This window comes from Ylistrum balloti, unplaced genomic scaffold (genome assembly GCF_031769215.1).
Source record: "Ylistrum balloti isolate Yb309-2 unplaced genomic scaffold, AGI_CSIRO_Ybal_v1 Utg369648, whole genome shotgun sequence".
Classification (NCBI taxonomy): domain Eukaryota; kingdom Metazoa; phylum Mollusca; class Bivalvia; order Pectinida; family Pectinidae; genus Ylistrum; species Ylistrum balloti.
The window spans coordinates 265,542-292,077 of NW_026781905.1; the positions used below are offsets into that span (position 1 = coordinate 265,542).

A 26,536-nucleotide genomic window follows, 5' to 3' on the forward strand; every position below is an offset into this window, starting at 1 on the left:
TTAATAAGTAAAAATTAGCCTAAGGATACGATGTCTGTTTCATTTCTCCTAAAGTGATTGGTCTATGTAAACTTTGTATAAAAGTAGTATAAAACATATTTTCATTAGGCTAAAAAATTACACTTTTTCTCCTGTTTTTGTTTTCAAACATCCATCAGTATTTTCTGTACAGTATACAATAACATAGCAAGTTTTCATCCGATGATTAATTCATATCACATATGAATTTATGGATTAAGCGTTTCCATGGAAGCGATGAAAATCTTTTTCAAAAACCTATGAAGAATAAAAGAATAAATGATCTTACGGTATCAGATATGATAATGATAGATGGACATATCAGGGCATTCTGGTCTGACTACAAGTTTGCATTATATTTTTGTTTTCATTTTCAATTCAGCCTTTTTTAAGAGACAGATTTGGGACTGACCCGACGTGGGCAGAGAAAATCAATAAATAATGGTGTTATCATACCTGGAATTATGTTTTCATTGTTTGTTGTTGTTTGATGACCAGTAAGAAAATAAGGTCCAATTGGCCTGCATAGGTCACCTGGTATTCAATATTCATCAAAAATAGAATTGGTGTTAATATCACAAATATATTGACATGTACAACATTAGCATTCAAATTGGGCAAATCCATTTTAACGATTTTAACCGATTCCAACAACAAAGAGCTTCTAATACTCACCTCTAAACACTGACAGTTATGACCTATATTTTAAATAAATGCCAGATCTGTTTTTCTAAACATTTGGTGGGCTTTGACCTAGAAATACTTGGGTAAAGGTCAATTCTATTTGTAAATGTCAGGCATCATCCTAGGAACCTATCAGCCAAATATCGGGCTTCTTTGCCTTTTGGTTAGTCAAAGAAGTTGTTCAAAGGGTTTAATAAATTTGTGACACCTGTGAGCTTGAACATAGGTCAAGGTAATTTTTTTTATGCAAACTGTCGGGCATTGTCATCTTAAGAATATAACAACATATCATGTCTCTTGGCCTTTTAGCTCATGAGTAAGAGTAAAGGTAATTTCTTTTCTTAAACCTTATCGGGCTTCATCCAAGAAACCTATCAGCCAAACACCATGCTTCTGCGGCTTTTGGTTAGTCAGAAGAAGATGTTTTATTGTTTTAACAAATTTAACACCTTTGACCTTGAACATAGATGAAAGTCACTTCTTTTTGCAAACTTTATTAGTAAACAAACACCCTAAAAAGCCATCAGTCATGCTTTTGCATTGACTAGTTAGTCATTTTGATGTTTCAACAAATTCAACCCTTGGGACCCTGAATAAGGGTCCAAATCATGAATTTTTGCAAACTTTGCTGGGCTTCATCCTAGGAACATAACAGCCAAATATCCTGCCTCTCGGACTTTTATATCATGAGAAGTTGTTTAAAGGGTTCAACAAATTTGATACCTGTGATCTTGAACAAAGGTCAAGGTAATTTCTTTTCATAAACCTTTTCAGTATCATCTTAGGAATATAACAGCCAAATATCACACTTCTCGGCCATTAAGTTCATAAAAGGAAGTCATTTAAAGGTTTTAACAAATCTAACTCCTGTGACCTTGAATATAGGTCAAGGTAATTTCTTTTTGGAAACTGTGTCAGACTTCATCCTAGGAACATACCAGCCAAACATCAAAATATTTGATCCAAGGTGTTTAGAGGTAAAAGTTGACATGGGAAACTGTGCCACAACATAAGCTCATTTGGTACTTCAGGCCAGTTGAGCTAAAAATGTCAAATTAAGGATTTTTAGGTCAGCTGAGTCTCGTGACCTATTGTGATTGCCTTTTGTTCGTCTTACTGTGTTGTCCATCTTGTGTCCTAAACAATTTATATTTTTCGATTCTTTTCAATAACTGGAAGGCACTGAGTTCTGATATTGGGACTGTACCATGCTGGGATGAAGGACTGCCAAGTTTGTTCAAATGAATGACTTGGAATCACTTTATGAAAAAAAAACTAAAAAAAACTACTTTTTTTCTGTTACTTTACTTCATCAAATCGAAGATTTAAATTTATCTTTATCACAACAAATCATCCACTTAAGGAAAGTACTGGAAATCATCACAAAGAAAGGCTTCTCGTTTACAGAAATTATGGACAATTAATCTGATTTGGAATTAACACATATCTAAGCTAAGTATATTAAAGTTGTCCAGTAGCATGTGGTCCACTTTGTAAACAATTGTAAATGTGCAGGAGTAAAATCCACAAGGTAAGCTTTCAGCATCTGGTCCTGATGTAGAAAAACTTTACAAATGTTTCCACTTATTTGACAGAGGCCTAAAATCTTACCAGTCATTGATATCCTCTTTAATATTGTGAGTTATCTCCCTTACAGTTGCATATATTTTGAACCTGCTGTCGTAAAGATTAGCAAGTTTCAAGCAGAGCTAGAGATCTGTTTAGTTTCTCAAACCTCAAAAATATATAGAAAAGTTGTCTAATAATAACTATATTCATGAATATATTTCATGAAGTCATTTTGAACAAAATCATCAATCCCCCCATGATGAGGTCAAGTAGGGTATGAATGTAAATAAATCCTGATGTTTCATTATTTAAAAAAAAAAAATTGTCCAAAAAAGCAATACAAAAGCGAAAAGTATTTGAAATATAAATTTTGTCCATAAAGGTGAAAATTTGATGAGAAATGTACACATTTAGGTCTCCTCTCATCTGGATACTAACATATTACATGTACAAATATATATTAATTGTAAAATAGAAAGTATTAAGGACCTACTCCAGTACACAACAACATACAATATAAATAGTAACTCAGGTTATTTATGGCACATTCTATAAATACCCTGCTAGGTCATTTCCCCAATATTCTCCTCCCTTATACATGTACTGTTCTACTGGAGAACTGTTATGATTGAAAATAAATTATTGTTTAATCAAATGTCCTCACCTGTAACAATAGAGAAATCTGTCGGACACACAAAGCCATTGTCCTGAGAATCTTTCTTGTTTACTACAGAAGTATGTGTACAAGGCAATGTCTATATTTGTTTCCTGTTACAGGTGTATATTCATATTTAAAACTGGTAATCTGACATGAATTTGAAAACTTAAGGTCATTAAGAGATGTTTGAGTAACTGCATGTGTTTATCAAGCTTTCGAAAATGCCAAATTTGAAAAAAATATGACAAAAAAGAAAACATTTTTCACTAAAATCAAAATGATATTTATAATTCAAAGAAAGTTAGCCATAAAATTAAAAAAGATAAAATGATCGGCTGTGACGAGCCGTAAGTGGAAAAACTGGTCAGCAAATATCTGAGGTATTCCACCTACTTAACCTTGTGTAGCTGGTTGATGTTGATTACCCATAAAGTTATTTGTTTCACAAATTTTATCAACAAAGCTAAACTGCTAAGGGTAGACAGGTAGATACTGAAGAAATACAAGAGAAATGAATCACAATACAAAGTGGAAAAGTGACACTTCTACCAAACTGTCAGTCAATCTGACGGCAGATTCCATACTATCTTTTAAGCATCTATTACAGATTCATGTATTACATCAAACAAATTGCATGATCACTCATTGTAAATATAAATTAATTCTTAAATTCAACAAAATCTGACATTCTACTATCATGAACACATACAGCACAAGAAATTCATAATAAACAACACGAACACTATGTACAATGATAGACAAAAATCTGTGACTATAGATACAGCCACAATACTGTAAACATGTACTTAATCTGACGCAATCAGATTTTTCAGGCATTTTATCATTATATTTCTTTGAAAATTAGTGATGAAAAAGCATGTCCATAAAACTTGTATATCACTAAGACACAGAAAGAACAGCAATAAGTGATGAAAAGCATTAAATAAGATTAGATTATCAGTTATTTATAAGTGGTAAAGTTTTCGAGATCGTGAAATATCACCCGGATATAATGAATCATAAACTAAAATCAATTTGACAAGCTCTAAATTTATACCATCAATAATTTACCCACACATATTCTAGTGTAATCCTGTCACACAAAAGTCAGGGGCTAAAAAATCAACATTTAAATCTCATCAGAAAAATCTTTCAAAAAATAAACTGAATATATTTGCTGAGATGAAATCTGACTAGAAACTTCAAAAAAAAAAAAAAAACTATTTCAGAGGATGGAATGATAAAACATTTACACAACAACATCAAATTATTATTATTATCTTGGTCAACTTCAATTTTAATTAATAGAAATGATCTCCGACAAGTATAGACACCATTACTGAAGTCCCATTGGGGACCAATATGAAATGTGAGATTACCCTAACATATAGATTAAATGCGACTTATATGTGAACCAAATAGAAAAAATCGCTCAAAACCAGCCCTGAGGCTTATGCTCGGGTGCGGTTTATAGCCCAGAAAATATGGTATAACACGGTAAATCAAGATTATAAATATATGTATGTAAGAAAATTAATCTAATGCCAAAGCGAAAGGTGGAAAGCATATATTCCATGGCATGGACTAGTCACTAATTAAACAAATTAGATACACAAAATAATGTCTGGGGTATTAACAATATACGACAGACATAACATACATAACCTTAGTAGGTAAGTAGCTTCTAAAAGACTCTTATAAATGTGCTTTATCTTCAGAGTCTTGACTCCGTAAGATGTATGCTTGTGTTATGTAATTGGGCATTGCAGCCATTTTGTAATTTAATCATCAAATTACATGTAATTAATCTTACATTCAATTACAAATTACACTGAATTACTTACACAGTGGTACCATGATATATGTAATTGTGATTGATTACCATTACATTTCCATTATACCATACCTACATTGATATCCCCAAAGGTACAAACCAGAAATGGTACCAGGTATGTGCTATTTGGCATTAAAGTTTTTTATGGCAGTAGGGTACACTGTAAAAAATCTACAAATATATTCACCCTTCCTATAAAAATAGACATGTTTTACAAGAATTTACTATCAGTAACAAAATTTGCTAATGTTTATCTGATCTGGCTGGACAATTATCGACCAATCACATTGATGTCTCTACTGACAAACGTGTTTCCCTTCCCTGTCCAATATTACAAGGCTGACAAAACAATGATTGAAATTACATAGATCGACTGATGACTGAATAAATAAACATTGAACAATACTACAGGTCATTTATCAGTACATAATACCACACTCTGGTCAATCAACCGCAAAAATATACCCTTGGCCATTTATAGTCCGAGAATCTGTTGTCATGTATTACAGTTGACAACAAACTTGTTTCCTTTTTCTATAGTTGTGAATTATAAAGTGTGACATGCATGTTTTACGGACATTAATTTAAAATAAATTGTGAAGTCAAATCTCTCATAGAAACAGAGAAAAGTGGCCTTATACAGAAGTGACCTTTATAAACAGGTTCAATTACTAGTAACATGGTACATTATATCAGAGGTCTTTCTAGACAGGTAAATTCTGATAGTTTCAATTTTTTTTCCATAAATGGTATACCATTAGAACACTAAATCAGTAGCCATTCCAGACAGGTATACGTTTTACAGCCATTCCAGACAGGTATACGTTTTACAGCCATTCCTGGCAGGTATACGTTTTACAGCCATTCCAGACAGGTATACGTTTTACAGCCATTCCAGACAGGTATACGTTTTACAGCCATTCCAGACAGGTATACGTTTTACAGCCATTCCAGACCCAGACAGGTATACGTTTTACAGCCATTCCAGACAGGTATACGTTTTACAGCCATTCCAGGCAGGTATACGTTTTACAGCCATTCCAGGCAGGTATACGTTTTACAGCCATTCCAGGCAGGTATACGTTTTACAGCCATTCCAGACAGGTATACGTTTTACAGCCATTCCAGGCAGGTATACGTTTTACAGCCATTCCAGGCAGGTATACGTTTTACAGCCATTCCAGACAGGTATACGTTTTACAGCCATTCCAGACAGGTATACGTTTTACAGCCATTCCAGGCAGGTATACGTTTTACAGCCATTCCAGGCAGGTATACGTTTTACAGCCATTCCAGGCAGGTATACGTTTTACAGCCATTCCAGACAGGTATACGTTTTACAGCCATTCCAGACAGGTATACGTTTTACAGCCATTCCAGACAGGTATACGTTTTACAGCCATTCCAGACAGGTATACGTTTTACAGCCATTCCAGACAGGTATACGTTTTACAGCCATTCCAGACAGGTATACGTTTTACAGCCATTCCAGACAGGTATACGTTTTACAGCCATTCCAGGCAGGTATACGTTTTACAGCCATTCCAGGCAGGTATACGTTTTACAGCCATTCCAGGCAGGTATACGTTTTACAGCCATTCCAGACAGGTATACGTTTTACAGCCATTCCAGACAGGTATATGGTTTTACAAAGGGTTGCCTCCTTGGCAGGTCTGACTTTGTTCATAATGAAATTTCAATGAATGTGGCTTAAATGAGTTATAACTGACCTTTTAAAAACTGCTATATTTATTAGTAGTTTTTGGTGGGTTTAGACACCCGGCTCTGCAGCAAGACACCCGGCTCTGCAGCAATTCTGTGTACATTTCTTCAGGGGCATTTCACTTCATTATGTAGTTCGTAAGTCACCCAAGAATTCTATCTGGCAGTAAATAGTTAAGTTGCCTCTCTTCAGGTACATAGCTCGGCCAGCAGCTTCGATATCTTGACATCTATTTAAGCATTTACTTGTTGGCCGGGTAATACTGAAGCACTACAGCTGTACTAGCCCCTTAGCCCATATTATTATAATGTAATAAACTATTAAGATTCCCCGCAATGTGCCGCTGCGAATTGGTTCATAAAATGTAGTTTTTGGTGACAGTTTTAACTTGTTGGTCAATATATTGTGGTACACATGTATTTACCTCTTGTAAAAGTCTAGACGATGTTAAAATCAATAAAACAGCACATAAAAAAAATTTAGTTTACTTTGGCAGTACAGAGTAAAATCAGAGACTTAATAACTAATCAGACATCACAACTTATCATAAATTCACACTTCAATCAAGAATTTTAACAAATGACAAAAATTCCTAAAATCACAGTGTTGTTAGTTTCATATGTGCTGTAGTTAAGTTTATCTACATACAAACAAACGATGTATTTTACAAGTAACGCATGTGTGTTTAACAAAAATATCACACAAAATAACATGTTTTTAAAAAATGATAATGAACAAAAAGGAAACAATTGGACAAAACCGTTGATTTTTTAACAACTACGATTGGCTGCAGAAAGTAATATAAAACTTCTTGATCCAAAAGCAAGTATTTTTGTATAAGTATTGTTGGGGAAAAAATACCGTAAAAAGCAGTGTACATGCCTGTGTAATGTAACTTTTGGGTTGAACTGCTGAAAAACTACTTCAATCTTTCTATTCTACACTCTTATATCAAAATATTCTGTCAAAAATGATGTCTGGGAGATCCAAGGTATGTAAAGCATGGTCATTGGTGGATTAAAGTCTACCTGAAAATATGACAGTCAAATGTTACCCTTAAATGCTGATTGACTGCACACATAGAGCAATTAAGTTAATCAAGGATTAGGCAGCTAAATTTACATATACTGGTACACAAAACCCAGTTCCTCTCCATTAACACTTCATCCTGATCTCACTACTAGTATTCCTATGCCTGGTTGGAGGTTGTCCTTCAACATTCAACATTTTACAAATAATTGAACTTTTAATTCAACATATCTTCAATAGCCAAAGATTAACTTAAAGAGTTTACGGCTGACCTTCAACATATTGTCAATATTTCTGACCTTCAACATATTGTCAATATTTCTGACCTTCAGCATATTGTCAATATTTCTGACCTTCAACATATTGTCAATAGTTCTGACCTTCAGCATATTGTCAATAGTTCTGACCTTCAGCATATTGTCAATAGTTCTGACCTTCAGCATATTGTCAATAGTTCTGACCTTCAGCATATTGTCAATATTTCTGACCTTCAGCATATTGTCAATATTTCTGACTTTCAGCATATTGTCAATATTTCTGACCTTCAACATATTGCCAATATTTCTGACCTTCAACATATTGTCAATATTTCTGACCTTCAACATATTGTCAATAGTTTAGGATTGCCCTACCATACAGACAGACATTTACTATTGATCTTCAGTATTATGAGTTTACGTTGACCCTACAAATTGTGAGTGTTGTATGAGTTACAACATTATGGACAGTGCAGCATATGAATTTATCTTTTTTAGCACCAAATCAGCAGACTTAGAACAATGTTCGATAATTTGAATTGAAAAAGATATGACCAGCAGTATAGACTATAAAACACACTAAGTGTATGCTACATCAGCATCACAGACTGACAGCATTCTAGAACTGAACCACATCTGTGATCCTAGAACTGAACCACATCTGTGATTCTAGAACTGAACCACATCTGTGATTCTAGAACTGAACCACATCAGTGATTCTAGAACTGAACCACATCTGTGATTCTAGAACTGAACCACATCTGTGATTCTAGAACTGAACCACATGTGATCTTAGAACTTAAAAACATCAGTGATCTTAGAACTAAACCACATCTGGGATCTTAGAACTGAACCACATCTGTGATTCTAGAACTGAACTACATCTGTGATTCTAGAACTGAACCACATCTGTGATTCTAGAACTGAACCACATCTGTGATTCTAGAACTGAACCACATCTGTTATCCTGGAACTGAACCACATCTGTGATTCTAGAACTGAACCACATCTGTGATCTTAGAACTTAAAAACATCAGTGATCTTAGAACTAAACCACATCAGTGATTCTAGAACTGAACCACATCTGTGATTCTAGAACTGAACCACATCTGTGATTCTAGAACTGAACCACATATGAATCTTGTAAACATCTGCAGCTAGAATTCTACCTGTTTAGTAAAATTACCCTAGATCTTTGTTCACTTGAACTGAACTGCACATGAAGAACATGAACCTGTGTTGTAATCATACAAATAATGTTGACAACCATACATCTTCAAAATTCATCAGAAGTATGATAAAATTCACATGTAGTATATGAAGATTTTACAGGTACTAGTTGACCCAAAGCACTTGTGTGTTGTTGTTTCTGATCTTCAGTACAGGACCAGCAGTAATTACATAAAGCCTTCAGTGTATAAAGAGTGATGTGTTGACCTTCAACAGCTCTGTATCAGGATCCCACGACCACAGATTGGGTTCACCATGGAGACCGAACATGTAGTCAGGGAAACGCTCCTCCAGATCTCTCATATCATGTAAAATCTGTAGAAAATGAAATGAAAGCATTACATACAAACATATTGTCAAGCTTATCTTTATGGTTGGGGATCTAATCAACGAAGTGCATTAAGTGATATCAGATTCTGGGAACAGCCCGGCAACATCTGCCTCTCCTCACACGCTCTCTTCTTTGGAAGATGAATATTTAACCTACATTTGATATCTAAAATGGAATGGGCAGCAATTTTTTTGACAAATCTTTTCATTAACAAAGACCAAGACACAAATATAACATTACGAACTTGTTCTCTCACAGTAAGTTCTCATTCTCCACACTTATCATTCACACTGTCACAGGAGGGCTCTCATTCTACACACACATCATTCACACTGTCACAGGAGGGCTCTCATTCTACACACACATCATTCACACTGTCACAGGAGGGCTCTCATTCTACACACACATCATTCACACTGTCACAGGAGGGCTCTCATTCTCCACTCTCATCATTCACACTATCACAGGAGGGCTCTCATTCTACACACTCATCATTCACACTGTCACAGGAGGGCTCTCATTCTCCACACTCATCATTCACACTGTCACAGGAGAGCTCTCATTCTCCACACTCATCATTCACACTGTCACAGGAGAGCTCTCATTCTCCACACCAATCATTCACACTGTCACAGGAGAGCTCTCATTCTCCACACTCTTCATTCACACTGTCACAGGAGAGCTCTCATTCTCCACACTCATCATTCACACTATCACAGGAGAGCTCTCATTCTCCACACCAATCATTCACACTGTCACAGGAGAGCTCTCATTCTCCACATTTATCATTCACACTGTCACAGGAGGGCTCTCATTCTACACACTCATCATTCACACTGTCACAGGAGGGCTCTCATTCTCCACTCTCATCATTCACACTATCACAGGAGGGCTCTCATTCTCCACACACATCATTCACACTGTCACAGGAGGGCTCTCATTCTCCACACTCATCATTCACACTGTCACAGGAGAGCTCTCATTCTCCACACTCATTATTCACACTGTCACAGGAGAGCTCTCATTCTCCACACCCATCATTCACACTGTCACAGGAGAGCTCTCATTCTCCACACTCATCATTCACACTGTCACAGGAGAGCTCTCATTCTCCACACTTATCATTCACACTGTCACAGGAGGGCTTTCTCCTACACACACATCATTCACACTGTCACAGGAGGGCTCTCATTCTCCACTCTCATCATTCACACTATCACAGGAGAGCTCTCATTCTACACACACATCATTCACACTGTCACAGGAGGGCTCTCATTCTCCACACTCATCATTCACACTGTCACAGGAGAGCTCTCATTCTCCACACTCATCATTCACACTGTCACAGGAGAGTTCTCATTCTCCACACTCATCATTCACACTGTCACAGGAGAGCTCTCATTCTCAACACCAATCATTCACACTGTCACAGGAGAGCTCTCATTCTCCACACTCATCATTCACACTGTCACAGGAGAGCTCTCATTCTCCACACTTATCATTCACACTGTCACAGGAGAGCTCTCATTCTCCACACTCATCATTCACACTGTCACAGGAGAGCTCTCATTCTCCACACTCATCATTCACACTGTCACAGGAGAGCTCTCATTCTCCACACACATCAACCACACTGTCACAGGAGGGCTCTCATTCTCCACTCATCATTCACACTGTCACAGGAGAGCTCTCATTCTCCACACTCATCATTCACACTGTCACTGGGGAGCTCTCATTCTACACACACATCATTCACACTGTCACAGGAGGGCTCTCATTCTCAACTCTCATCATTCACACTATCACAGGAGGGCTCTCATTCTACACACACATCATTCACACTGTCACAGGAGGGCTCTCATTCTACACACTCATCATTCACACTGTCACAGGAGAGCTCTCATTCTCCACACTCATCATTCACACTGTCACAGGAGAGCTCTCATTCTCCACACCCATCATTCACACTGTCACAGGAGAACTCTCATTCTCCACATTTATCATTCACACTGTCACAGGAGGGCTCTCATTCTACACACTCATCATTCACACTGTCACAGGAGAGCTCTCATTCTCCACACTTATCATTCACACTGTCACACTACACACACATCATTCACACTGTCACAGGAGGGCTCTCATTCTCCACTCTCATCATTCACACTATCACAGGAGAGCTCTCATTCTACACACACATCATTCACACTGTCACAGGAGGGCTCTCATTCTCCACACTCATCATTCACACTGTCACAGGAGAGCTCTCATTCTCCACACTCATCATTCACACTGTCACAGGAGAGCTCTCATTCTCCACACCAATCATTCACACTGTCACAGGAGAGCTCTCATTCTCCACACTCATCATTCACACTGTCACAGGAGAGCTCTCATTCTCCACACCCATCATTCACACTGTCACAGGAGAGCTCTCATTCTCCACACACATCAACCACACTGTCACAGGAGGGCTCTCATTCTCCACTGATCATTCACACTGTCACAGGAGAGCTCTCATTCTCCACACTCATCATTCTCATTGTCACAGGAGGGCTCTCATTCTTCACACACATCATTCACACTGTCACAGGAGAGCTCTCATTCTCCACACTCATCATTCACACTGTCACAGGAGGGCTCTCATTCTCCACACTCATCATTCACAATGTCACTGGGGAGCTCTCATTCTCCACACTCATCATTCACACTGTCACTGGGGAGCTCTCATTCTCCACACTCATCATTCACACTGTCACAGGGGAGCTCTCATTCTCCACACTCATCATTCACACTGTCACAGGAGGGCTCTCATTCTCCACACTCATCATTCACACTGTCACAGGAGAGCTCTCATTCTCCACACTCATCATTCACATTGTCACAGGAGAGCTCTCATTCTCCACACTCATCATTCACACTGTCACAGGAGAGCTCTCATTCTCCACACTCATCATTCACACTGTTACAGGAGGGCTCTCATTCTCCACACACATCACTCCCACTGTCACAGGAGGGCTCTCATTCTCCACCCTCATCATTTACACTGTCACAGGAGGGCTCTCATTCTCCACACTCATCATTCACACTGTCACAGGAGAGCTCTCATTCTCCACACTCATCATTCACACTGTCACAGGAGGGCTCTCATTCTACACACACATCATTCACACTGTCACAGGAGGGCTCTCATTCTCCACTCTCATCATTCACACTATCACAGGAGGGCTCTCATTCTACACACACATCATTCACACTGTCACAGGAGGGCTCTCATTCTCCACTCTCATCATTCACACTATCACAGGAGGGCTCTCATTCTACACACACATCATTCACACTGTCACAGGAGGGCTCTCATTCTCCACACTCATCATTCACACTGTCACAGGAGAGCTCTCATTCTCCACACTCATCATTCACACTGTCACAGGAGAGCTCTCATTCTCCACACCAATCATTCACACTGTCACAGGAGAGCTCTCATTCTCCACACTCTTCATTCACACTGTCACAGGAGAGCTCTCATTCTCCACACTCATCATTCACACTGTCACAGGAGAGCTCTCATTCTCCACACCAATCATTCACACTGTCACAGGAGAGCTCTCATTCTCCACATTTATCATTCACACTGTCACAGGAGGGCTCTCATTCTACACACTCATCATTCACACTGTCACAGGAGGGCTCTCATTCTCCACTCTCATCATTCACACTATCACAGGAGGGCTCTCATTCTCCACACACATCATTCACACTGTCACAGGAGGGCTCTCATTCTCCACACTCATCATTCACACTGTCACAGGAGAGCTCTCATTCTCCACACTCATCATTCACACTGTCACAGGAGAGCTCTCATTCTCCACACCCATCATTCACACTGTCACAGGAGAGCTCTCATTCTCCACATTCATCATTCACACTGTCACAGGAGGGCTCTCATTCTCCACACTTATCATTTACACTGTCACAGGAGGGCTCTCATTCTCCACACACATCACTCACACTGTCACAGGAGGGCTCTCATTCTCCACCCTCATCATTTACACTGTCACAGGAGGGCTCTCATTCTCCACACTCATCATTCACACTGTCACAGGAGAGCTCTCATTCTCCACACTCATCATTCACACTGTCACAGGGGAGCTCTTATTCTCCACACGCATCGTTCACACTGTCACAGGAGGGCTCTCATTCTCCACTCATCATTCACATTGTCACAGGAGAGCTCTCATTCTCCACACTCATCATTCACACTGTCACTGGGGAGCTCTCATTCTCCACACTCATCATTCACACTGTCACAGGGGAGCTCTTATTCTCCACATGCATCGTTCACACTGTCACAGGAGGGCTCTCATTCTCCACTCATCATTCACACTGTCACAGGAGGGCTCTCATTCTCCACACTTATCATTCACATTGTCACAGGAGGGCTCTCATTCTCCACACACATCATTCACACTGTCACAGGAGGGCTCTCATTCTCCACACTCATCATTTACACTGTCACAGGAGGGCTCTCATTCTCCACACTCATCATTTACACTGTCACAGGAGGGCTCTCATTCTCCACCCTCATCATTTACACTGTCACAGGAGGGCTCTTATTCTCCACACACATCATTCACACTGTCCATACTTCCAAGTTACATACATATACTTCTTTAAACAGGTACATCATTCTTTACTGTATTTAAATATTTTAACGATTAACACTCATTTTATATACTCACCTTCCTGTTATAACTATATAAACATCATTCAATGGGGAGCAATCTGGTTAATTAAGTTGGGGAAGACAAGATGAAATAAAGACCGCAAGTATAGTTTTTCTTTACAATGATCACACAAAGGAAATAGAAAGTAAGGAGGAGGAGTCAACGTCAGGTGGAAATCGGTGGGTTTTCTTAGTGTGGAACTTGGCGCTAGGTATGGATACCTCAAAAGCATGCAGGGCAGTTATAGAAAATAAACTTTTTTTGAGAGGGAATGATAACCGTAACCAACCGCGTTACCAATTAGTAGAAACTTTGTCTTCACAAGGTCTTCACCAAGTTATTATTCCTTCTCTATAAAGGAAATACAAAGAACAACTCTTCTTTATCCTGCAGGTCTGAGTGAATATTGTAACTGTTAACATGGCAATACTAAACAATCTACTCTCTTTAGCTTGATCAGTTGAGAGTATGACTGGTAAACAATAAGTCCCTGTTTTGATCGTTGTCTGCAGGATTTATTACGCTATCATTGTCATAGGTACACGTAATAACAATTCTGTAAAATGTCTTTAAGATCTAAGACTTAAAACATGTTCACACTTACATTGTAGGAGTTAAGTGAGGTGCTGATCTGGAAGATGAACAACGCCAAACAAACAGTCATTCCAAATAAAGTCAGCAGTCGAATCGGCAGGAAATCGTGGGCTGATAAACTAGGAAGAATTCAATCAGATAAACATTTAGATTTACTTAAATCGTATCCGTTTACAACTTTTTATTAAGATAAGATTATTTCTGGTTCAGGACTTGTCATAGTCCTCTATACCAGACTCATTACAATACAGTATGAATTCATAATCAAATACATTATCTTCAACAAATTTGTATTGAATTACAATTAAACAAAATGGATGGTAAAGTGGCATGGTTACTGAAATTCGACTTTCACAATTGCATCGCTCAGACTGGAGTCCCACATATGACATCAGGTTGTATATATATGGGACCACATGCATTTCCCCAGGTACTCAATCATATGTTTTAATCAATATCTTTCATGATATATATAACCCAACACCATGATATCTTGTGTCCTGTAACTTTTTATCAATTAAATAAACTTTAATAACCATTTTATATGTTTAGACAAATATGAAACTCCTACAGGGTACATTTTTGGCGTATGTGGTAAAAATTCAACATCACATCAAGTAAACAAAGAAAACATAACAGTTGATGTTTTAATAGGCTGACTCTCAATCAATGATGCAGGATATAGTCAGTGTTTTAAAATATATGCTGTATTAAGGCGAGGGTGAAGAAAGACAAAAGTGACGAGCCACTTTTTTTCTTTCTGTCCCAAGCCAAAATACAGCTAATATTTTAAGACACTGATAATGTATTCTCTATATGGACAATATTAGATATGCTTACAACTAGGCTTAATTATTCATTGACATTGAGAATACTTATGCATGACAGGTGAAGCGAAGATATCAGGCCCTAGTTATTCATTGAACGTAGTTGGCATAACATCTGTAAGACTTATAATGCTTGTGTAACTCATATGTATAAATAGAAATAGTTGTCAAATGTGACCTTTGACCCCTTAACCTTAGCCAACCTGATATGATATGCGTATAACATGACGTTAGGACACTATAGGTAACTATGAACCGAATCTGTTGAGAGGGGCTCATGGTATGATATGATCCTGAACTGGACATGCCATCAAATGATGGGGACATAGAAATCAATTTTATGTGAGAAATATAGTATATATAAAATCAATAAAAACCGGCTTATCCCGAGTCTGATGTGATTGACTTCTATACAGAGAAAGTTGTTTTAAAGTAAAATGCCAAGCAAAAATCAGTTACAAAAGCATTGGAAGTATTTTCAGTTGGAACTGGTATCTTAAGTTTAAGTACAATATAAAAATATAATAAAGTATTTTAATGTTTAGATGTTATATTGCTATCATTTTCTTTTATTACTTTTTCAGACAAATGACATAGAAGATGGAGTATCAACACCTGGATTCCATGGTTTTATAATAAGTTTACATATTTCGGCTAGCCAACAAAAGTCCGATGGGAATATGGTATGAGAATATGAATGGATGGCCAGTTAATCATGTCAAGCTCAATCAAGATTTCACCTGCATTGATTTTTCTTTTTTTCTTGTCATTTATAATAACTCTTGTCGTTAGTTTTAACAAACACACCATATGTCAAAACTGGTAGATTGTTATTCCTGTACAATTATATACTATAACCTCACTTAAAAAATATTATTCATGTCATGTGTCCTTGCATGTGTCTACATAATAGACATACTGCCTTTTACATTTTAGAAACAAACTTTGTAGTTAAAGTTATTATGCATGTGACTATGATGAATCCAGTCAACTGTGTACACAGTAAGCCTTGGGGCCCTATCAGTCTCCAGTGCCTCCTAATATCTAGGCTAACATGTAGTTGTTATAACTATGTTAATATACAATACACGTTATAACAAAACATGTATACACCTTGTCTATTATTGATACCATGGGTGTGGCAGGGTGCCAAACTAAAGTCACGTGTGATTATTTTGCACGCGCAGGCATTGACGCCTGTCATTGTCAGACGCAAAGATGGATGCTGCAAAGAAAATAACTAAATCAAAACAATGGAATCTGGAAAACACCCCGGCCACAAGGGAGAGCTTACTAGGAGGTAGAGTAGCTGCAAAATGACATATGCATATCGAAATATTTATACGAGACATTAATGACTTACACATACGTGAATGGAACTGTCAAATTTTTAAACAATAGGGCTAGTGGTTAGCCAAACATCAGAAATTAATGAATAACCGCTGTGTCTAGTAGTTTGACAGTGTTGTCAATATGAAATAAAATAACGTACACATCAGGGAATAAATCAAGTTAACGGAGTTCTATCGTGCATTCATTATATTGTATGTCATAAGAAAGATTCAAAATAACGATAATAAACAGAACAGCGAGTCTGAGTTGAAAACCACCAATACATTCTCCTAATGAGCATTGCTAAAATACTGAACATGTTGCCATGGTTACATACATTGATTCATCTTTTGTTCTCCTATATTTCCTCTTTTTTCGTTTTCTTTTCTCTGGACTCTCGGTGTTACATTCGGTGACTGTTTTCGCTACATCTTCAGACATTTCAGTCACTTTCCTCCATAACATGCAGAGTTATCACCCTTTATGTCTGTGGAGCTCTTATTCGTTGACCTCTCACCTTTCTGATAATGGATAGCAACATGTCTTCCGGAACTAACAGTAGTTTTTCTCGCATCCTAAGCAGAGAACAAAATGGAGTCATTCAGCCGATTCTCACAGGTAATCACAACATTTCGTTTTTAAGTAACTTACATATGACATACTTGATATGTTTCTAATACGTTTCCGTCTGATGTAAATCAATGTTACGAAAACTAAAAGCGCGCACCTTGCATATTTCAGTTTCATTTTCACCTGCCTTGCTGTGATGAACAAGTTTATACTGGAACCGCTATGTCCAAAAAATCGATATGAATTTCACAACCGGCTTTATAACGAAGGCCTTGATTCTTTATTTTTAGGACAGCTATTAAAGTAATTGATGGAAAATAAATGCAAAATTATCAAAGAGGAAATAAATCAACATGTCTTTGTGAAGTTTCCATGTATTTCAATTACAAAATGAAAGTGAAATTGTCCAAAATAGTAATTGACATTTTCAGAAAATCTACTAGTATATGTATAGATTTTTAAATGTTTTTTGAAATAAGTAGTTACATGTTGAATATTATTACTTCATGTATTTTTTTAATATATATTTTACAAAACCTGGATTAATCTGTTTACAAATATTAATAAAAATTGAGTGTTTTTCGTGTAATGATCATTTTTCAGTAGATTAGTATTCCACCAAAACAGATACTTTAGAATTGACAGCTCAGTATCATATTTTTGATTTTGATAAATGAACATATGGTGCAGATGTACATATTTCCAGCTTTAGTTTATGTACCAAGCTCAACATCTTAGAGTGACATATGTTTTTTTTTTTATCCAAAACTATCAGGAAATTCATAATCTTGGGTTGTACCTATATGTTGGGAAAACAGTCAGACCCATGTACATGTACATACAGCGAAACCCCAGTTACTCAAACCCATATTTTTCAAATACCCCCAATTTGGTTGCTTGGTCTCGACCACATATTTTATATTTTACTTAATCTTGGATTTCTTGACCTGTTATTCCTTGAACACCCTTTCATTCCACAAATTCATTTTGATCCCCACCTCTTTATCTTCACAGTATATTTCCTTCTTTATTCATTGAAGTGACTTTCCATCATTTATCTGTATTGCGCATGACTGCATCCAGTTTCAGGGTACCAGTTCCAATCATTTCTGTGTATTTATACAAGTATATGGCAGGACAGGAGATAATTATGGGATTAATGGTAGTATGATTAGATACCAGTTTTCGGGCCTGTTACATAATTTGATTATCTAATCAGGATATTTCCAATACATTTAGTTCGGTGTTTTTTTACATAAAAGTCAACTTTGTTTGAAAGGAAAGTTTGTAAACCAAGTAACATAATGCTGCATAGCAGAAGGGTACAAGTGAATAAAGATAATTTTCTTTTTACATTAAATAGTTTACTTCTTGTTTAAGTGAAGGATGTTTATAACATGTTAGTAGCATGCTAGCTCAAGTATGTTTATGTCAAGACTGTTTGCATTGTTACTTTTATTCTGCAAATTCATCTTAACAAAAGCATAGAGGATACACTATATTTGGTCTCATAACACTTTTCCTTGTGATTTGGCATTAATTATTCAACAGTAAAAATTATATGCTGTAAATCTTTCCACTTTTGTTTTCTACCTACGCCATGCTCAAGAAACCATTATCCTTAATGACATGTATTCTGCAGAAAACTGGTGCAGTGTTTTACCGTTTCCATAAATTTCATTTCATTAAAATTTTAGACAAATTGAAGATATAAGTCAATCAAAACTTCACAATAATCATGAATTGGATGGTCAAAGAATTGTGTATTAAATATGTCATTCACGGACACAGATATAAGGTAGTTGATGATCTAGACCAAACTCAGATTACTTGAATACACTGTGTTCCTCAAACTATTGACATGGTCCAAAGGAGTTTATTGTATAACTTAGATGTAGTCCTTCATTTATAGAAATTTAAGAATTTCACAGCACAATTTAGAAATAACGGAATTTAAAGGTCACCAGCAGTGAAAATAAAAAAAGTGTTTTTTTTTTCATGCAAAATGGGTGGACATGCAGTAGCAACTGTCATTATGATGTTTGATATCTAAATCAGTGAAAATAATATGTGTTGGGTTATACAGCAGACAGATTAGAACATAAAATAGCACGATAAAAACATAGTATACAAAGAAAAAATAAACCATTGAAATACTGATGAATATTGATTCCTTTGAAATTAAAGATTGAATAATACAAAAATGTCATTTAACTGTACTGGCTTTTTATAGATCTAGCTACATCTTACTATTGTATAAAACATCATTGATCACGATTAAACAGCCATGGTTAGTAAACATATAAACTTTAGTAATCATTAACTTTACAGGTAGCACATATATATCGTTGAATATCTGATAAGTGGTGATTATAAGTACAGAAAATGAACCTGTATGATGGGTTAAGTGTCATACAGAATCTATGGATCTTGACCCTTGTGAATCTCATTCCATGACTGGTCTAGATACTGGATGAGACTATTGGCCCATTAGATGCCCCTTATAAAGTCCATGTTTCTGCTGAATAATGTGTTTGGTTTTGAATATTATGAAAAATTGATTTTTATTTTCCTATCAACTCTACTTACCTTGTAGAGGCTGTGTGTATAAAATGACATCTGTCATTTTGTAGTAAAACTACTGATACTGTTATTGGATGTAAAATACCATGTAAACTTGCACAGGAAAAATAGTTTTGTAATGATAAAATGCTTTTAGACAAATCATAGATTATTTTCATTAAATATTCATTTGTTTGTCTTTAACCAGCTGCTCTTTAACCGAGTCTCTGAAAAGCTTGCCTGTATCATAAAAACACAGACAAGTCTTTATCATGGGGAAACACATAGACATAGAAACTGTAATGATGAAAAGTTGCTCTTGTACCATTTTTTGTCCTGTCTGAAAGAATATCATCAAATATAGATATATGTTGGTTTTACCATCACAGTGGTTTGTAACAATCTACTGTATTTTGTATTTTATTTCTTTAGATAGTGTCACGTCAAAAACAAATATTAAATATAGCTGCTTTTTTAATAAAAAGAAAATGGTATAAGCAAGATCTAAGATTTTTTATCTTGAAATTGTAATGCTGCTTTAAAAAGGTAATTAGAATTCTACACATAATGATATTTTCAACAAAAAAAAAAAGAAAGAAAAGGTAAATCAGATCATATGTATTCCTGTTCTGTAGAAAAGTGTAGAGATTATTAACAGATTAGGCAAAACTCCAGTTTTGTTTTTGTTTTTGTTTTCGTTATTTTTTAAAACAAAACTATACTTTGACAATTATTCAGACTTGAACAAGATGATATGCAATGTTTATATCTAGAGGGTATTGTAGGGAAAGGAGATAACCCTATTGTTATAGAATATCACTGAATCCCTCACTGTCAGTAAAGGGATGTGATCAGTGTTGTGTGGCCAGATCACCTATCAACATGTTCAGTCATGAGGATTGACTTAGATATAGAGGAAATGGATATCAGTTTTATACAGCCAGGTACGTCTGTAATAATCATCTTATCTAGCCTATTTCTAGGGGTCAAACAATTTATTTTGATTTAAATATCAGTCAGCTTTTAACATATCTAAGTATTACTTACCTAACTTAAATATTTATTTTCTAAAACTTACAGAATTTATATATATATACACTTAAGTTGCTAAATGAGTTGATGTGTAAGTTATCATTTTTATAAAAGAAAATTTCAAAATATACAAACATTATTCAAATGCAGAAGTTGAAAAAATTTCATTAAGAATTTCTGTGTTGTTGAATTTAATATCTAAACGTATTTGTCATGGTTATATTCTTTAGCTAATATAATGCTGACTGATCTGTTATGTTGTCATTTTTTCTAATTGCACTTTTTTTTATTTAGAAAATATAGATTGAATATTGAATATGCTAATCATGAATACAGTGTCGGAGAAATTTCATACATAAATATATCAGAGCAGCAGAGATCAGTGATAATACAATGGGTATCATTATTCTAAAGTTTTTAATGTCGACTGGTAATTTGCATCCACTCAGCTCAGAGCATTTTCCAAATTTGTGCATTAAGCTTAAATTGGTATCTGAAAGTTTTACTCCCTTGGTAAAATTTTACAGATATACATATTGATGAATTTGTGCACCCATAATTTAAAATGTTATTGAAAGCAATTTACAAAAACCCATTAGGTTGTACAATGGTTATTTTTAGATTTCAGAGGAAGTGGATCAGTGTGAAGTATTCTTTAAATTCAATCTGTTATGCAGATGTCATTGAATGCTAATGATACAGAAAATTTCTACCCATCATAAGCTTACTGGCTTTCTGTTTCACAGTCACAACAAGTCTGTAGTTGGGTACAACTGCCTAAACACACTGGAATAATGCAGTATCTTTGATCATGGCTGGGACACACAAATCATTGTAATGGACATAAAAAACTGTCATTGGGAAAACTTCAAAAGATGGAAAATCCGATAAAACTATCTAATGGTAGAAATAATTATTTTGATAAAAAAACTTCAAATAATTATGAAAAATAAAGTGTGATTGTTTTTTCATGTGAAGTTTAGCAGCACAACGATGTCAATATTCCGGCATTAAATGGAATATGAATCTCTTGGAGAGTCACTCATGGTATTATAATCATCCTGCAGCAACAAATTAAAAGAAAGAGGGGTCTGAAGGTGTGACTTATTGTCTATATATTTATCTAAATTTTATTTAGAAAAATAAAGAAAAAAATATGAAATGTCATGTATATGTGAAACAAAAATTTCTGAAGGAAATTCATGCCCAGTTCACACCTTGTTACCAAAGTAACTGCAGCTGAAGTGACAACAAATGTAAACAAAGCTCTCTATACAACAGCCGCATTAATTAAATGTTTCCGTATGAGATCAGGACCCTTATTCATGAATCCATTCTCGTGCTCAAGCATAGACTTTCTGCTGTAGCAGACTTTTTTATAATTCGCCCAAATCATATAAAATAATACAAATGTCAACTATAAATATTGAATATAACTTTGACTTGAAGCCCTTCGATTTTTTTTTAATCTTTGGAAAAATCAGTCTTATTTATTAATTTTAGCTTAAACAAAACATAAGGCTTGAGCACAAAATTCATGGTGGAGCATGAGAACGGTTTCATGAATACGGGCCCTGATCTTGGCAATGTTCTAAACATATGGTTATTACATAAATTATATCGTTGATATTTTTGAAAAAGTTACCAGATAATGAAAGTTGATCACAATTATATATATATTGGGGAGTTAAAGGATATACATATAACACCCAAATTTGGTGTAGGGCTGGATTGGTCATGGTGCATTACACATTTCATAATAAACATCATAAGACTCCACAATTATTTTGTACACTGTCAATAAAGAAGTTACTTTGACATTGAAATATATAATGTTAGAATATATATGGTTTTAACCTCATTCTATCTTGCTTTTTTAATGAACGAAAGTGGGGAAAATAAAACAAAATTCAATGGAGTTCCTGTATTTACAGATCTCTACCAAATCACCATGGCTTATGCCTATTGGAAGAGTGGCAAGAAGACAGACAGGGCCGTCTTTGACCTTTACTTCCGTAAAAATCCATTTAAAGGAGAATTCACTGTGTTTGCTGGACTTGAGGAGTGTATCAAGTTTCTACAAAAGTTCTGCTTTACAGAGAGTGGTAAGTTCACCAATAATTATGAATTCTCCCTTAGGGTAATCAGGCACCAGGATGTCCCTGAAACATCTGTGTCCATAGACAATATATTTCTTCCTGGTTTTACCTTCAGACGAGTAATCCTAGTAAGTCTTCTATTTTATTGTTGTGAATTTGTTATCATAAATGATCTATTTTGGACAAAGGTTAGTATGTCTGGATGCATTTTGACATTTAGAAAAAGTTAAAGGACCTGTAAGGGATTGAAATTTTATTTTAAGCAGTATATAAACGATTACAACTGAAAATCAACCAAGCCCTGAGATACTGTTCTTTAATTAGGAAGTCTGTCAATGTTTATACATATTGATTCAAAAACAAAAGCTGCTGTGAAATCTTGCAGCGTTACGATTGTGAAATGTGTTTGGATTGATTTACTGGTGATATACATTGTGGATGGTCTTGCTTACTGTATTGATTTCTATGTCACTTGGCACAATGTTTCATTGAGCCATATTTAATGCTGAGTATATGTAGTGGTCCTATTATAAAGAATTTATGGATAACAACATTTTCTTTTGTACTGTTTTGTACTGTACTAGCGTCACTGTAGAGTGTAAAAATTACAAGACCATCTGACATGTACATTAAGATTGATGATGACTTTTCTACACACGCTTGGATACTTTGTGTGATATGTTGCTGGTGATTGGCTGGTATATAGCTCACGTGATCTGTGATATGTTGGTGGTGATTGGCTGGTATATAGCTTACGTGATCTGTGATATGTTGGTGGTGATTGGCTGGTATATAGCTCACGTGATCTGTGATATGTTGGTGGTGATTGGCTGATATATAGCTCATGTGATCTGTGATATGTCGGTGGTGATTGGCTGGTATATAGCTTCTGTGATATGTTGGTGGTGATTGGCTGGTATATAGCTCACGTGATCTGTGATATGTTGGTGGTGATTGGCTGGTATATAGCTCATGTGATCTGTGATATGTTGGTGGTGATTGGCTGGTATATAGCTCACATGATCTGTGTGATATGTTGGTGGTGATTGGCTGGTATATGGCTCTCATGATCTGTGATATGTTGCTGGTGATTGGCTGGTATATAGCTCACGTGATCTGTGATATGCTGGTGTTGATTGGCTGGTATATAGTCACATGATCTGTGTGATATGTTGCTGGTGATTGGCTGGTATATAGCTCACGTGATCTGTGATATGTTGGTGGTGATTGGCTGGTATATAGCTCACATGATCTGTGTTGCTGGTGATTGGCTTTTATATAGTCACATGATCTGTGTGATATGTTGGTGGTGATTGGCTGGTGTATAGCTCACATGATCTGTGATATGTTGCTGGTGATTGGCTGGTATATAGCTCACATGATCTGTGTGATATGTTGGTGGTGATTGGCTGGTATATGGCTCTCATGATCTGTGATATGTTGCTGGTGATTGGCTGGTATATAGCTCACGTGATCTGTGATATGCTGGTGTTGATTGGCTGGTATATAGTCACATGATCTGTGTGATATGTTGCTGGTGATTGGCTGGTATATAGCTCACGTGATCTGTGATATGTTGGTGGTGATTGGCTGGTATATAGCTCACATGATCTGTGTTGCTGGTGATTGGCTTTTATATAGTCACATGATCTGTGTGATATGTTGGTGGTGATTGGCTGGTGTATAGCTCACATGATCTGTGATATGTTGCTGGTGATTGGCTGGTATATAGCTCACATGATCTGTGTGATATCTTGCTGATTATTGGCTGGTATATAGCTCACATGATCTATGTGATATGTTGCTGGTGATTGGTTGGTATATAGCTCACATGATCTGTGATATGTTGGTGGTGATTGGCTGGTATATAGTCACATGATCTGTGTGATATATTGCTGGTGATTGACTGGTATATAGTCACATGATCTGTGTGATATGTTGCTGGTGATGGGCTGGTATATAGCTCACATGATCTGTGTGATATGTTGCTGGTGATTGGCTGGTATATAGCTCACATGATCTGTGATATGTTGGTGGTGATTGACTGGTATATAGTCACATGATCTGTGTGATATGTTGCTGGTGATGGGCTGGTATATAGCTCACATGATCTGTGTGATATGTTGCTGGTGATTGGTTGGTATATAGTCACATGATCTGTGTGATATTTTGTTGATTATTGGCTGGTATATAGCTCACATGATCTGTGTGATATATTGCTGGTGATTGGCTGGTATATAGCTCACGTGATCTGTGTGATATATTGCTGGTGATTGGCTGGTATATAGCTCACGTGATCTGTGATATGTTGGTGGTGATTGGCTGGTATATAACTCACATGATCTGTGTGATATGTTGCTGGTGATTGGCTGGTATATAGCTCACATGATCTGTGTGATATGTTGCTGGTGATTGGCTGGTATATAGCTCACATGATCTGTGATATGTTGGTGGTGATTGGCTGGTATATAGCTCACATGATCTGTGTGATATGTTGGTGGTGATTGGCTGGTATATAGCTCACATGATTTGTGATATGTTGGTGGTGATTGGCTGGTATATAGCTCACATGATCTGTGATATGTTGGTGGTGATTGGCTGGTATATAGCTCACATCATCTGTGATATGTTGCTGGTGATTGGCTGGTATATAGCTCACATGCTCAGACACATAAATGTCATTCCTAGTCAATCAGACCTTTAAGATTTTCATTTAAATGAAGATCACAATATTTGACCATTATTTTTATATAAAATTTTGGTGGTCAGATGGCACAATTGTAACTTTATCTTTCACCTAGATGTATGGAATACCCTGAGTGACATGATAAGGTATGAGAATCATCTGCCTGATCATGTGGGTTTTCTCTGTGTAATCAGCTTTCCTTCCATCATAAGACTCTTCACATGCCTCCATCCACACCAGCCAGATTGATTAATAGTGGATAGGTTGTTTTACAATTTTTGTAAAAGAAAGTTAACATTTTGATATGATATAGAATCTGACCTAGACAATATTTCAAGGTCATAGAGGCCAAATATGTTTTAAATTTCTAACCATGTAACATTATGAAGCTTTGATGGTGAGGTTTAGATTACATGCCATCAATAACTATTAAGTTCTCACATGATGGACATTGTCTTCGGGTCAAATAAAGTAACACATATTCAAAAGTGTGAAGAACATTCTTACATGTAGCAAAATGCACCACACCTGGCAGGGTCAATGTATTTTGTATAAACGACCTTGAATGACTTTCAAGGTCATAGAGGTAAAATGGTAACTGAATGACCTTATGTAGAAGGTAAAATTTACACATAAGTATGCAGATTAGAAAACGATACAGGGAATGATTTTGCCTGTGCAATGTATGTTGTAATTATGTCAGAGGTCAAAGTTGATTTCCAGAAATGGTCAAAGTTTAACTTTGTCTATAATTCGAAAAAAACTTTAAAGGAATAA

General features: G+C 36.3%; 2 protein-coding genes across 3 annotated transcripts in view; one reads left to right on the top strand and one right to left on the bottom strand.

Moving 5' to 3' along the window:
* Window positions 1-8,680: 8,680 nt before the first annotated feature.
* Window positions 8,681-17,275, bottom strand: LOC132555945 (uncharacterized). Its single transcript, XM_060220319.1, has 3 exons — window positions 17,148-17,275; window positions 14,662-14,770; window positions 8,681-9,317 (listed from the first exon to the last, which is right to left on the bottom strand). Exons 1-3 carry the CDS (start codon window positions 17,273-17,275, stop codon window positions 9,183-9,185), a joined length of 372 nt encoding a protein of 123 aa, XP_060076302.1. The 3' UTR covers window positions 8,681-9,182.
* Window positions 16,689-26,536, top strand: part of LOC132555925 (nicotinate phosphoribosyltransferase-like) — a 28,685-nt gene continuing 18,837 nt past the window's right edge. Inside the window, exons 1-2 of one of the 2 annotated variants that reach the window (XM_060220309.1) lie at window positions 16,689-16,778; window positions 22,909-23,079. In XM_060220309.1, coding sequence (XP_060076292.1) covers window positions 16,697-16,778; window positions 22,909-23,079 — 253 coding nt within the window. In that variant the 5' untranslated portion in view covers window positions 16,689-16,696. Of the gene's footprint in view, window positions 16,779-17,337; window positions 17,429-22,908; window positions 23,080-26,536 lie in introns of those variants that run through there. The other variant, XM_060220306.1, reaches the window with a different exon arrangement.